We start from the raw sequence: 15,423 nt of genomic DNA on the forward strand, positions 1-15,423 counted from the left end.
TTAATGTGCGCTCAAATAAAAAATACAATATTTCCGACAGCACCTGAAGGTAGCATATCTCTGTGATGAAGCCTGCAGTGACACCATGCGTCCACGAGGAGTCTTACAGATAAACTGATGCCTCTGTAATACATATAGGCTACATGACCTATAGCCTATGATAGGTCTACTGTGAATATTTTCATTGATCCCAGATAGATTTCTGATGGTTTTATCATTGTCATCTGTTTGCTAATTTCATGTTTTAATTTGAATTTGATTTTCCTAAATAAAATGCAGATCTATATTTCTTGCTTTACACCTAAGTAACAAAATGTTATTTCCATAAATCTAAATTTTCCTTGATGGACTATATGGGAAATTATAGTAGCCTATTTAATCTTCTCATATAGCCTAAAGAAATCAAGACATTCATTATCTGTACATATGTTTTTTGTGTAACTCATATAACTCTATAAACCGCACATATCCCTTAGCTATCAAGCGTTTTTTTTGTTTGTATACTTTTTTGTGTTATTCTGTGAATTTTCAATAAAAACAATGTGGGAAAAGTTACATACTGTTGCTTCCCAGTGTAGCCCACCATAGGCTACTAGTGGGATAAATAGAGCTCCAGTTGCCGAATAAAATAAAATAAATTAAATCACAGGCTATCTATTTAGGCTACAGGCTATCTTATAAAATTCCTACTGGGACTTAACAATGTCTGTGGAACTCAGCATTGAGTCTATCATATCCTGTTTTTGTATACTATTATTATATTCTTATAGTGTGTTGAAATAGTAGGAGTATAAGATATTTTGTGTCCATATGTCCTGGCTACTAACATTAGTTGTGTTGAAAAATAACACAAATGTGCGTCGTCCTACACAGATGTGTTAAAAATGACACATGCCTTTTGTGTATAGCCCGGCCTCTTTATCGCTTCCTTTTATTTTTAAGTTTCGGATTCGTTTCTGTTTAAGTCGATCTGTTGTGGTGACTGAGGCAAAACAGGCTGCTCCTACATGCCTGCTGCTATCGAGTTGTTGTGGTTCATTCACAGGCGACCAGGATGACCTCAGTCGTTTCTAAGCTTGTTTTCGAGACCGTGTGCGAAAACCAAGGCTGTCTGGACTTTAAGCGGCTCCATGAGTTGATCGGCCAGCGTTTGACAGTCGCGGGACCGGTCCTGCACAGCGTCCTCTTCGACGACGGGAAAATCGCCATTCAAGAAGGAAGGGAGAAGGCGTCGAGAGGTCAATCCATCAGCCCGGACAGTCTGATAGTGGCCAAAACCCCCGTGCGGCTCTGTCAGAAGCTCCCGGCAGACTGTCCGCAGTGCGACCAGCTGCACCTGTGCAGGTATTATGTTTGCGGCAACTGCAGATTCGGGTAAGTTTCGGGTTTTCACTTTTGTCTTTTGCCATTACGAAGAACAACTAGCCTATAGTACCTCTATGATAACTTCTACAAGGATGCAAATATAACCAAATCATAGCCCACCACCGAAAATCACATGATGCTGATAACAGATTTTTAAAAAAAAGTTACCTATAGGCCTAGTTCATCATATAGCCTAGGCCTTGTCTGTTCACCAGTAACACGGATATGCCTACTTGTGATCCTGAAGACGGAAGACTGATAATCAGTAGCCTACATTTGTTTTCGGTTTAGTAACTTTGTCAACAAAACTGAGCACGGAGCAGAGTGGGAGTGAGATGATATAGGCCTAATACAGGCATCAGAGTAAGAGTTCAGTTTCCAATATTTGTTCAACACAGTGTGTGTGTGTGTGTGTGTGTGTGTGTGTGGGGGGGGGGGGGTAGCTGCTGCGTCCTTCACCTTAAAGTAGGCTAGGCTACCCAGTTATGGCAGAGATAGTAACTGTTTCACTCCAATGTAAAAGTTGATAATTGTTTTTATATCCAGATGATGATGGCCTTCGTCTTTATTCTTCAATCTTTTAAGCCACAGGGAGGCGACTCATTGCTGGAGAATGTTCAGGAAGGAATCAGGAAGAAAAAATAATAAAAGACTGGCATGTTGTTTGTCTTGTTTTTATTTTTCTTTCACTTTAGACTTGTGTTCACAGGTCTTGACTAACCTGTCCAAGATCCTATGATGTTGTGAATTTTTTTTTTTGAGTGTGTCTGAATTGTTATATGAATATGAAGCTTCAAATTTATTGCGACGGAAGAGTCTACATTTTTGGCTGGACCCAGCCCTATTAACGCGAATGTCTGTGACTGACACTGAGTGATGAAGTTACACCATTGGTCGGCTGTGGCACGTGGCACACCCGTAAACGGTCCAGCCATATACCAGGTTTTGGAATAGATCTTTGATTAGGCCGACCTTTAGGCTACAAAGTTATGAGAACGGTCTCATTTCAGTTTTGTTATACAGTAGCACTCATGATAAATGCTGCTATTGAAAGAAAGTACATTATAAAGAATATTTTTTAGTAAAATATAACATTCAAAGTAAGATGAACCATTTTGCTTTTCTGCTGAAAGACTGATGAAAAACAATAGGAACAATGGAAAACAATAGAAACATTAAAACAGTCTTTGACAAAAATTATTAAGATTCCTCTAATGTATGTGCAATTCAGTTCATTATTTGGATTTACTTTCAAGCTGCTTTAAAAAAAAAGTGTTGCATCTATAAATTTTAATTCTAATATTTGACCACAAGATGGCAGTAATTCACATTCGACTAAAATTTCCCCTCACCACTGTATTGAGTGCTATGGAATGAAGTTGAATAAGACTATAGACAATATAGTGCTGTCTTGCAGATTTTGCTTTACTGATGACAATATTTACAAACACACACACACACAAAGAGGTAAAGGGGAAATACGCAGATGTCAATAAATGCAATGATTATATTCTTAATGCAGATTTTTAGGCCTTCGGATAAGATGATCATTACGTATCTGTATGCTCATCTGCCTGTGTCTGTGTGTGTGTGTGTGTACACAGTGGAAAATAACCTTTATCACACTGATAGAGAAAAGTTGCTCAATAAAGAATTCAAGCTGAGATCTCTGTGTTCTTTCAATAAAGGTTATTTATTAGTGCACAGCACAGTGGCAAATGCAGTTTTCTGAATAGTGAAGCAAAAAAAGTATACAAGTATGATTTTCAACACAAAGACAAGCAGTGTGTAAGGGAGGGTGTACTGTCTTATCAGTCCTGTGTCCTTGAGTGTCTTCTGGAGACAGGAACGGAGCACTAAGGTCTGGTAAACAAGTTTCATGAAGGATTCAGTACTTTTCCACTCCGCGAACAGACACACACTTTCTTTTTCATTGGACTAATAAGTAGGATATTCAATCCTCATCTCTGCCATAAGGTGAAGGAACCAGCAGCTACCCTAAACCTTATTAACAGCTGCTGCTAATGAATTCATACGCTCACTTAATGCATTGCATGGAGGGACTTATGGCCAAAATATTGCCATACAAGCCCTGTCAGTGGGGTTTCATGAAATTCTACAGCCACGATACACTGGCAACACTATGGGGATTTTGATGTGATGAACTGTGTAACTTTTCATACTTTAACCCAAAGGTGGTAAATACTCACACGTGTGTATGCACAATAAAGATATTATACTGCCTGCAAGAAAGCAGATCCTCTCTCAGCCCCTCGTCTCCATACTCTGCTCCATGCTCGGACATGTTGACAAAGTTACAAAATTGAAATGATGAACTGTCACAATAAACTCTCTATGGCGTTTCGCAGATATATCTTAAGTCCCTATAGGCATATTATAGTGACACCATAGGAGATAACAAAAAACAACAAACAGTACCATTAAGTGTGATATGGTCATGATAAAGTCTGTATTGAGTACCACAGTCACACTGTGAGTCTTAGGCCTATGTATGTACAGAAACTATGTATGTCAGCTACTGTATTGTATTGTAGACATCATTTAAGTGCTATCTTCATAGGGTTATTCAGTAAAACTAAAATCCTTTACTGAAAGTATGTGTTGTTTTTATCATTACTTTAAGAAACAAGTGCAAAAATTCCCACATTCTGGCTTCTTCATACAATGCGGCCCTTTTGACGAGATTTGGACTTCAAGACCTGACTGAGAAACAGCTGTTCCAGTTGTTACTGCAGAATGATCCCTATCTGCTTCCTGAGGTACATTGCACTGAACAGTTGGATGGGAATTGAGGTTGTGTTGGAATGGCGTAAATGAAGGAACTAAAGAAGCCTTAATCAATGCTTTAATGAATGAATCAATCAATCTATCAATCAATCAGTTGTCATACATTTTCCTTGTGATGTGATTGCATGGTCATCCTCCTCTCTTCCCACCTCCAGATATGCCCACATTACAACAAGGGCAACGGTGAACATGGATCTTGTAAGTTCGCAGCCTCCTGTACCAACCTTCACCTCTGCCAGCACTTTGTCCAAGGTGACTGTAAGTTTGGGCCTTCATGTAAGAGGGCCCATAATATGGATGCTCATGTCATGAAGATCCTCAATGGCCGAGGATTCAGCCACGAGAATATTAAAATCATCGAGAAGATCTACAGAAATAAGTTCATCATCTCAGGTCAACAGGAGAGACAAGCTGTTGCTGTTCCTGGTACAGTACTTTTTATAGAAAAATTAGGAACTGTTTGTGTTACGTGGTCAGAGCAATAGCCTACACAGCACATTGTGTGTATGTATGTGCGTCTCTTGCAGCGTACCCGGTGGTGAGAGACCGCACTCGCCACCCTTCCAACAAGTCCTCCACTAGTTCTGCTGGCGCCACCAATCCCATCAGTGAGACTGACAGGGATGAAATCTGCCTGTACTTCATTCGCAGACACTGCAGCTTCAAAGGTAACACTGCTGCTGCTACAAGCCACTTGTGATTCCTCACTAAATGAAATGTGTACATCTGGATGTAGAGAGGGAGAGAAAAAGAGACTATGTGCTTTTGTGTGCCACTGTCTAGATGGGTCTATACTATCTTTGTATGTTTGTGTCATTTTTCCCAGAAAAGTGTGTCCGTGTCCATTACCACCTACCTTACAAGTGGCAGGTTCTAGATGTTGATGGCGTGACCTGGAAGGACTTGCCCAATATGGAGGACATTGAGAAGGCCTACTGTGACCCAGGACAAGACACAAGCTGTACCGATCAACCGTCTCAATCCTCGCTGGCTTTTGGATTCCTGTCTATCCAACCAAGGTGCATGAACGATATAACAGACCACAGAGGTGTAGATAGTGTAACTGTTATTCTTACGGATATATTGTCCAGCCCAACATTGGTGTAACTCTGTAGAACTGCCTACTCCCCCTGTGAGAATTGTTGATTTAGACATTGTCGCTGCTTATTTTCAGGTCTGCACCCCAGTCAGTGGACTTCTTGAAAATGAGGTATGGAGGGTCTCCAGTTCGTCGCCTGTCCACTGCCTCATCTGTCTCTAAACCTCCTCACTTCATCCTTGCCACACAGTGGCTGTGGTACTGGAAGGAAGAGAATGGGAAATGGGTGGAGTATGGAATTGAGGTCAGTTAATAGTTTTAAGGCAGACTGAGCAGCTACGGTATGTGTCTTATGTATTCAGTGATGATCAGATGAAACACAAACACAACTTTCAGATTTGCTCCCTCCCTCCTTTCACTCTGTGATAATAAAAATTTTCCTGTTTAATGATTGAAAGATGTTACACTTACTTTGTTCTACACTCTATTTATGTTTTCTCTGTAGGAAAGTGGTGATGCGCCTGCCTCTGTCACTTCTCAAACTCTGGAGAATGTTTATCTCGCAGACAGAGAGACGGATATTCCTTTTGGTGCTGGCAAACAAAAGTATATTCTCTACTTCAAAGGTACGCCTGGAGCCCAGCAGATGTACCAGCAGAATATACAATACAAAACCAAACGAGAGGTCAGAAGGAGGCCTCGCTTTGTCTCTGCTCACGAAGTGGAGCTTAAGCTGAAGAGGTATTTTCAAATGGAGGGAGATTATTTGCATTGTCCTTGCAGTGAGAAATTAGTAACCTATTTTGGATACCACTACCTCTACAGTAGAGGTATCCAAAATAGGTTACTAATTTCTCACTGGTCTCAGCTGACTCAACCAGCCAGATAATTCTTGTGTTCATGTCTCCTTGGTAGCACATCATCAGACAGCTCCACTTCCTCCACAGCTGAAGCTGTCCCAGCCCACTGGGACAAGAATGCCCTACTTGATTTCTCATACAAGGTATTTGTATAGCATGTACTTTTGTGTTGAAATGTTCCTGTTTTTAGTCTATGTTTTTCTCCAGTGCATTGAATATATATATTTATCTGCACTGCATTATATCTTTCAGCTGGTTCCTCTCTCCAACTCTATGAAGGAGTATGGCATGGTTGAGAAGTTGTTTAAGCTCACCATGCCACACAGTGTAATAAACAGCATCAAGAGGATCCAGAACCCCTCTCTGTGGAGAATGTTTCAATGGTAAAACACATGCAGGGCCTCTTGGGTGGGGTGAGGTGGGGGGCACCCAGCACACCTGAGCAGAGCCAGGAGTTCATAGTGATGGCAAGCCACAAGCCTGCCTTTTATGTAAAGATCCATGGCCTGAATAGGCCTACATGTGCTATACGAGTATACTCCAACTAGAGGTCTGTGCAGGATTGTTTTTTTCCTACAGCGCAGCTGAGGGCATCACAAGGCAAATTCAGGTCAGGCAGTTAGTCAGTCAGGTAACGCTTAGTGAGATGATGCGCTTTGTCAGATGGCCTCTAGAGGGCGTCTTTGACTGTGAGATGCAGTGTTTCTCATACAGAGGGACAAAATCAAAAGTTGGTCACTCTATAGAAATGGATCTAAATCGATCTCTAATGTGCCTGATGTGCGCATCACGTCAGAGATGTACAGACAGCAGACCAGCAGCACTGAAATCCACAGAGTCTCCTGGTGTGAAAACAAAATGAAACTTAACATTCCACAGTTAGTAACGGGATTTGCAGACAGCAACTCTGTCCCTATGAACTTTAACAGTAGGTGACATTGTACGGCATTGAATTATTGTTAGTGGAATTAGGTAATTTAACCGTGTCTCAGTGCTTTCGGTGCATAGAATTGAACACATGCAATGTGATATTGGGTCATAAATGACAGTGATTTTATTCATTTCAACATTTCTTTTTAGTCCTGTGTAATTTTTGACTTTGCTTCAGGCAGAAGGAGCAGATGAAGGAGAAAAATGGAGGGAAACCTGTGGATGAGCGGTACTTGTTCCATGGGACAGATGAGTCCCTGATTGATGCCATCTGTGAGCAAAACTTTGACTGGAGGGTCTGTGGTGTCCATGGCACACACTATGGCAAAGGTATGTATGTATGTCCCTAAGCACCCGTTCCAATAGTATGATAAATACTGACAAGATACAACAGAAACATGTTTTTTCTAATGCACAAATATTATGCTCTGCCTGTTCTGGGCCTGGGTATATGGTTTAGCACAGTATAGCACAGGATTGGTACCCTTTGGTTTTCCATTGCAATTTTGAACATATGGGACCCTGTCCAGAGCGCCCATGTGTAACTATAGCAACAGTAGCACCATTGCAACCAGTGTCAACAGCACACTTTAGAATTAAGATTGGTCTGCAATCTGCAATTTTTCGTAGGCCCATAGTGTGATTAGCACTTGTATTTCATCTGTTTCCCTTTGCAGTGTGTTGTCATTGTTTTTCCATTGCTTGTTGATGTTTTGTCTCTTTCTCAACTTTCTCTGACTTTCCACTTGTTTACACCAGCTGGGTACTGGGTTGTAACTGACCATTGACCCTGTGCATTGCTCGTGTGATGACAGCAATCCTGCCAGCACCCTTTGAAAGCGGGCTGGTATCAAACACATTAGGACGCTTTTACTGTACCCTAACCATACTGAACCGTGAACAAAAAACAAATGGAAAACCATAGCCTACTTTACCATGACAGCACTTGTGTAGTGGAAAAAGCTAATTATATTTGTGTTCTCTTTTGGATTGTGATAACAGTACTCATACCTTTTTTACTGTATAGGGAGCTACTTCGCCAACGCGGCCTCCTACTCAGACAGATATGCCAAAATCAAAAGCAGCAAGAATAAGATCATGTTTGTTGCTCTGGTCCTGGTGGGGGAGTTCACCAAGGGAAGCAGCAGCTACGTCCGACCCCCTGCAAAAGGAACCACCAACCGCTTATACGATAGCTGTGTTGACTCCGAGACCAACCCCAACATCTTTGTTGTCTTCGATAAACTCCAGATTTATCCTGAGTACCTCATTGATTACTCATGAAACCTGATGCTGTTGTTGCATTACTACTCTGATGATGTTATTCAGGTGTAAAAACGTTCTTATAAGATGGTCTTAACTTTGGCTGGTAGCTAATTTTGACCTGAGGGCTGCAGTTTGTTGTTCTGTAACTTTGTGTGAAGTCTTCTTAGGGGTCTTGTGGATTTTAATTCTGTACTGAATACATGTAGAAATACCAACGAGAAATGTGTCAAGATTAGAATTTAATTCCTATATATCTATACTGTAGATATTTTTTTGTGTATGATTATTATCATGCATGATGAATGTATTAAGTATTAGAAAGCTCACAGTTACATTCTACCTATTTTTGCATTGAAGAATTTACACTCAAAAAATAGATTCCTTGGCAAATTGCTGCTTTGATATTTGGTGTCTGAAAGGTACTTGGGACTAGAAATTATCTCGAGTTTGAGTTTATCTTGAGTTTATGAATGGGTCATCATGGAATAAACACAGAGTTGGTTACTAAAGTATGTCATTTTTGTAACTTATTTTCATTGTGTAGCCAGCATAGAGAAGATTAACCTCTAACCTTTCTGCCCACCACACTGATTAGAAAGGTGAACTGCCCTTGGACCAACCTCACTTATGCTAATGTTATTTATCATTTAAGTGTGGTAATGCTGTTGCTCTGTTGTTCGTATTCAGTCCTTCCAATTAACCTCCAGGAAAAACACACAAGATAGGCACTAGAGGCACCATTTTAAGTGGAAGATAGCCTAACTATTATGATTAGATCTACCATTTTACTCAGCCTAGTAGTTTTTACAACCCTAACCCATGGATCAGCTGGATTGTTGTTGTTTTTTTGACCATCTAACAAGAGAAATTAGCTTCTAATTGCCTAGTGGAATACTTCTCCCATGTCTCTTCTGGTGATTTTCAAAAATATACCATTTTTAGGTCCAAGAGTGGTGAAAGACTTCAACTCGGGAACCTTTAAGCACCATATGTGAAAGGAACATCTTCCATATTCATCTCTTTTTCAGATGTAGCCCCATGGTTAATAACTAAATATGTGAATATGAATAAATGACAATATTGAATTTTGACTATTTTCAGTTCAGTTTGAAAACTTAACATTTCAGCCTTCTCAGTGAAATAAAAACATATTTCATATGGACTAGTGCAGTGCCCGTTTGCACCGCTGCTGCACAGAGCGCTGTTCGCTTGTTTATTCATATTGAACGTGTCGCGTGTCCACATTGTACCAAATCTGACACTGCACTTCCTTGGGTCCCCAGCAATACACCTGCAAAGTGTGAAGTTGATCGGACGAACGGTTCTCGCGTTATGCAACGGACACACAGACAGACAGACAGATTCCTTGCTTTATAGTATGATGTGTTAAAAATGGCTGACACTCTTTCTATGCCTCTTCCCTGTGAGCTGTAAAACGTTAGCCCTGTTAGGAGCTCGCCGCACTGTAAAACGCCTGTTGGGAGGGAAGAGGTGTAGCCATTTTAAAGACATCTATATATGAAAACAACTAGGGCACAAAGGTGTGATTTTATACTTTATTGCAAATACTTTCAAAGAATATGTTTTACTCATGTAAGAGAAAAGCGTTCAATGACGTCAGAAAGCTTGTCAGATTGGCGAAATTAGGTCGGGAAACCTTGTCTAAATGAAGTCAAAGTGCCGCAAAGACTGTTTTCCGCGCAGTTTTTGATGGAAGGACTCGGGACTAGCAGTCAGTCAGACAGTAACGCTTTGTGAGATGGCCTCTGGAGGACATCTTGTTTGTCTGCGAGCCAAATACAAGCTGAGTGCCACTTAATCTCCCACACACCGGGTCCCACTCTCTGCAGGTCATTTACGAACGTCAACGTCTAACTTTAATGGTAGGTAACTTTATCTTGTGCTAGCCTAATTACTGGCACTAAATAATTTAATCGATAACCGTGTCGCAATGCTCAGCTAGCCATGCTACAACGCATCACATTGAATGTAATTACTGAATAGAAATGAATTTAATTGAATGGAACTGAATTGAATTGTACACCTACACCGCTTGTTTGAGCCCAGTGTCCCTTTTATCCCAAAATAGGGTCTCTCTTGACAGAAACAAGAGGATGATCGGGGAACATGTAACACAGTGTCACTTTGTATGTTACTCCAATTGGAACATGCAATGCTTTATATATGTTCATATATGTTTATATATGTTCAGCACTAGTGTTACTAGTGTTATTCCTAACAACTGCTCGTGACAAATTTTCTTGCTTTTAGTTTTATTTAAACGACCATGCAGTCAAGCTTGTCAATATAATGAGTTAGTGAAGTTATAACTTCAATAACTTTGGGTCTGTAGGGTCTTGAAATCTGTTGGACATATAGCCTGCATTGCCTGTGTATTAAAATCATCATCATCATCATCATCACCTTCACAGATAAAATTGAAATTTCCAGAAGGGGATATTATTTGTAAGATTAGATGAGTGGAAAGAATCTGCTCAAAGAATGGAAGCTATTTCAACAGGATTTAATACTAAAAGTACTAATGTGAAGTTTACCAGTGGCAATTGTCAAATAGAGTGTAGGCTATTCTAAGGAAAGTTGTTGTTAATGTAATTAGTAATTATGAAAAGATCAGTTTCATTACCAGAAAATAGCAACAAAGTATCATCTGTATAACAACGTACCAACGGATCTGGTAAAAAAATGTATTAACAGCTGTGTTTAACGTTCCTTTTCCCATAGACACATAACAGACATGCATAAATTGGAGAAAAACAGGATCCTATCGGAACACCAAGTACAATCTGTCCTGAAAAGAAAACTTTATTATGAAGTGTCCACTCCATGAGCTGAATGAGAAAATCATTAGGACGAAATATGTTAGTAGAACTATCATGTGTCATAGCTAACGGATCCTTTTAGTTGACAACAGGCTATTGTACAGTCATTGGACATCCATAGTTGCTAAAAAAAAACATTCTGTACGTTATCCTATATTGGGGGGAAGCTACTTAACCAAGTCCTTCCAGTAATTAAATAATCAATATTATGATGCAGGTTCAGTAAGTGTCCCATTGTCCCATATGATGGGAGTGTAAAATATTTTTGGAAAAAAGATACAAATTTAAACTTTTTCCAACCCTCAGTCTGTAGAATGGGCCATTTAGCTTTCTTATTGACTGTAATTTTCGAGTCAAAGAAATATTGCAATTCAACAGAAAAAGGTGAATATTCTGTGGGAATGTTATATTTGTATAATGAACACATAATCCTAAAGCCAAATCAGTAGGAACTGTAGCCTAAGGAATTCCTGTTTGGACAAGTGGCCCATCTGGTTTCTCTCTGATTCTCGTGATCCTCTTTTTTCATGCACAACATCCAATATTTGTGCATAAATGTAATCTGCTGTAGGCACATGGTGACTTTCCTTTGTAATTAGGTCACAAAACATTAAGTCACATTCACTGGACCCTTAAAACCAATAACCTGCTCTAAATTAATTTTCTAAAGACATGCACTTCTCCCAAGCCAAGGCATAATATAACATAGGGAAGTTCATGCTAGCCTGAAAGCTATATGTCACTGATGGATTATATAAGCAACATTTTATGACCTACATTAATCAGAAACTATCAAATTCATATCAAATTTGTCCTTTTTACAAGTTTCATTAATTAGATTTTTTATTTGATCTATAAATTCAAGTTAATTGACTAAAATGCAACAGCAAGAGGTACATTTTAAGAAAAAGTGTAATTTTTAGTGGGGATGTTTAGCCTAATTTTTATTCTGTAGAAGGGTTTAATCCATGTTTCGGTTGATACAATTATTATATAATTGATATTACTATTTTAATCTCACTATCTTGACACTGATGTGTATGAGCATCAAGTGACAAGGTAAGGATGTATTGATAGATGGAAAAAGTGTGTTTTTACTGTACCTTGTTACAACCTGCACTTTCCTCTGCCTGACATTGATAACAAGAATGTTTTGTTTTCAGAATGCGTCTTCCTGGTCACCTGCAACAACAAACATAAACATATAAGGTTTGTTATCAGTGTTACATGATGCCATATGTTCTGTGAGAATAACCTGCAGTGTACACAGGAGATAAGAGCAATTTTCTGTAATGTAGCCTCATCTCTAACAAAAAATTACAGTAATGTCCCTGTGACGGCTGCACCAAATCGCCGCATATAAGTGTCAGTACAATTGTGGATTGATGTACAGTTGAGGATGGCAATTGCAAGAAGTGATTTTTAGTGGATTCCCTCTGCCCCGGTCTGCTCCTGCTGGAAGCCCTTCTGCTGCCCACTGCAAGTTGTTGGCTGGCCCAAACTACAGGGCCTGATTGAACTCTGATCAACAACCTGGATTCTAGTGGGTCTATTGAAGAGCTGGAGAGATTTATTGAGGTGAGCTATCGAAAAGCAAACGGGAATATGTCTCAGAAAGATATAAACTTTGGGAACACTGGTGAAAGAGACAAGAAGAAGATCCTAAAGGATATCAATGAGGATTCCAGACCCTCCCCAGGCAAAAGAGCGCGTTCTGACAGTAATGGGAGTGAGCCAACAATGGAGGTAGAAATTCCTCTGCTGCAATCCATTGATAAAAGGCTTGCAAAGCTTGAGATATTGGATGTCATGAGAGAGGAATTGGGCAAGCTCAGAGCGAACCTAGAATATAGTCAGATGCAAATTGATGATTTGATGTCTGAGAACGTGGTGCCAAAATGCTCAATGCTATCCAATTATGAAGGAGCACCGGAGATTAAATGCACATTACCTCATTGATTGTTGACAAGTTGTACATAAACAACCAGTTGTATAGGGACTCAAAGGTTACTCCGTGGTTATTCTAGATCTGTGTATGGTCTGATGGGTTGTCTAGCCCTGGACTCATGATGAGTTTTTGGTTTTCTGTAGCATGTCAAAGCCAAGTAGGAAACAGGTACGCTCAATTGATTTGTCATTGCCAAGGAAAGGATTGCATCTAGCACATTTCTGATTTAATGATGAATAATAATGTGCATATTTTAGCCATAACTGAAACGCATTTAGATGACATAATTAATGATGGACAGATTCACCTTGAGGGATTCAATATGATGAGAAGAGATAGGAACAGGTATGGAGGAGCAGTGGCTTTATATATAAAATATATCAAAATCATATTTGCCTTCAAAGGAGAGACAACCTTTGTGTTGGTCAAGTAACCGAGGTCGAGGTAATATGGGTAGTAATATGGAGTGATACAAACAATACAAATAGAATAAAATTGTCAAGGTTTGCTGAGACCTGCAACTTAAACCAAATGGTTAGAAGTGCAACAAGATTTTCCACTAGAAACCATGAGAAAATTGAGACGTGTATTGATTTGATTTTTAGCAGTTTACCAATGCAGTGTTCTGAAGGATATTCCATTCCTGTGGGTTGGACAGATCACAATATTGTGACGATAACTAAAAACCCCAGAGTTCCCAAGAAACCACCGTGTATTGTTGTTAAGAGATTTTTTAACAATTTTAACCAATGTGAATTTCAGAAGGATTTAGCTGCGGTTCCTTGGGAATTGGTGTATCTTGAGGATAATTTGGATCATGCCACTGAATGTTTCACTCAACTCTTAACAGGTGTGATGGAGCATCATGCTCCAGTCAGGAAAAGAACTGTTAAAGCACGTACAGCCCCCTGGATAGATGATGAGGTAAGTAAGGCTTTTATGGAAAGAAACAGGGCAAAAGTTGTTGCATCAAATTCAAAATTGGATTTAGATAGACAGAACTATAAAAAAAACTCCATAATTATGTACTTAAATTAAATCGCAATAAGAAGGTTTCATTTTACAAGAATGCATTCAGAGATTGTAAAAATGATTCAAAGAATACATGGAATATTGTACGAGGACTGCTTGGAACATCTGTCTCAGCTCCTCCATCTAATGTTGATGTTGATGGGCACATACTAACAAAACCAAATGATGTGGCAAACCATTTTGCAGATTACTTTGTTACTAAAGTGAATATGTTGAGAGAAAAGGTTAAAAACTCAAGTTCTATGAAAACCATTGTGCAGTCTATTGATGATAATATCATGAAGGGTAGAACCTGCTCTATGGCTCTTTCACTAGTGTGTAAGGAGGAGGTGGTTCAATTGTTGGAGGCACTTACTGATGGAAAATCAGTTGGCTATGACTTTGTAGACAACAAATTACTTCAATTGGCTGCCCAGCAAATAGCAACTCCATTAACGTTCCTGTTTAAGTGGTCGCTTGAACAGGGACATGTCCCAAAGAGTTGGAAGCATGCCAAACTTTGTCCCATTCCTAAAGATAATAAGCAACCTTTGATGGTGGACAGTAGCCGCTCTATAAGCATTCTCCCTGCAATTGGTAAACTGTTGGAAACAAATCTGGCATTACATGGAGAATAATGATTTACTCACTATTCATCAACATGCATATACAGTAGAAGTGGACATACTGCTACAGCTCTTGTGGATATGACTGACCAGTGGCTGGGACAGATGGATAAGGGTAATATAGTTGGGGCTTTATTCATTGATTTTAGTGCTGCATTTGATCTGGTTGATCATAATATACTGGTAGAGAAACCTTTGCATTATGGTTTCCAAGAAACTGCACTAAACTGGGTGAAATCTTACCTAACAGATAGAATGCAGTCTACGTTCATCAATGGGTCTTTTTCCTTTTCACATATTATAAAGTGTGGTGTACCGCAAGACAGCTGCCTCGGTCCACTTCTCTATTTAATTTATACAAATGACTTTCCACACCTACTATCTAAGTCCAGCACTACAGTATTTGCTGATGACACTACTGTGCATACAGCTGGACTTTCAGCAGCACAAATAGAGGAGGCCCTCCAAATGGACCTACTAAATATTAATCACTGGGTCTGTAGCAACAAACTGGTCCTGAATGCCAGGAAGACCAAAATTATGCCAAAATTATGGTGCCTGGATCTAGGAAAAAGGGGCTTGAACAGATCCAGTTAAAAGTTTTTTCTGAGGGGGAACGCATTGAACAGGTTTCAGTTATTAAACGTTTAGGTATTCACTTAGATAATCGTTTATCATGGACTCCCCATGTCAGTCACTTATCAAAAAAGGTCACTAGCACAGCGTGTAT

General features: G+C 39.6%; 1 protein-coding gene across 4 annotated transcripts; it reads left to right on the forward strand.

Annotated features, from left to right (window-relative positions):
- Nucleotides 1-972: 972 nt before the first annotated feature.
- parp12a (poly (ADP-ribose) polymerase family, member 12a) lies at nucleotides 973-9,335 on the forward strand. 4 transcript variants are annotated; one of them, XM_071526493.1, is made up of 12 exons: nucleotides 973-1,374; nucleotides 4,010-4,145; nucleotides 4,329-4,592; nucleotides 4,659-4,673; nucleotides 4,745-4,841; nucleotides 5,000-5,147; nucleotides 5,348-5,516; nucleotides 5,718-5,953; nucleotides 6,128-6,215; nucleotides 6,325-6,455; nucleotides 7,181-7,332; nucleotides 8,030-9,335. In XM_071526493.1, exons 1-12 carry the CDS (start codon nucleotides 1,055-1,057, stop codon nucleotides 8,284-8,286), a joined length of 2,013 nt encoding a protein of 670 aa, XP_071382594.1. In that variant the 5' UTR covers nucleotides 973-1,054; the 3' UTR covers nucleotides 8,287-9,335. The 4 variants fall into 4 exon arrangements, with proteins under 4 accessions (XP_071382594.1, XP_071382569.1, XP_071382588.1 ...); XM_071526468.1 differs by lacking the exon at nucleotides 4,659-4,673 and having other exon boundaries at nucleotides 4,329-4,599; nucleotides 4,701-4,841; nucleotides 5,000-5,192; nucleotides 8,030-9,334; XM_071526487.1 differs by lacking the exon at nucleotides 4,659-4,673 and having other exon boundaries at nucleotides 4,329-4,599; nucleotides 4,701-4,841; nucleotides 5,000-5,177; nucleotides 8,030-9,334.
- Nucleotides 9,336-15,423: the final 6,088 nt, after the last annotated feature.

Source organism: Centroberyx affinis, unplaced genomic scaffold, assembly GCF_046629955.1.
Source record: "Centroberyx affinis isolate AG114_WGS23_722 - 3 ecotype Tasmania unplaced genomic scaffold, CSIRO-AGI_Caff_v1 ptg000111l_1, whole genome shotgun sequence".
Taxonomy (NCBI): Eukaryota; Metazoa; Chordata; class Actinopteri; order Beryciformes; family Berycidae; genus Centroberyx; species Centroberyx affinis.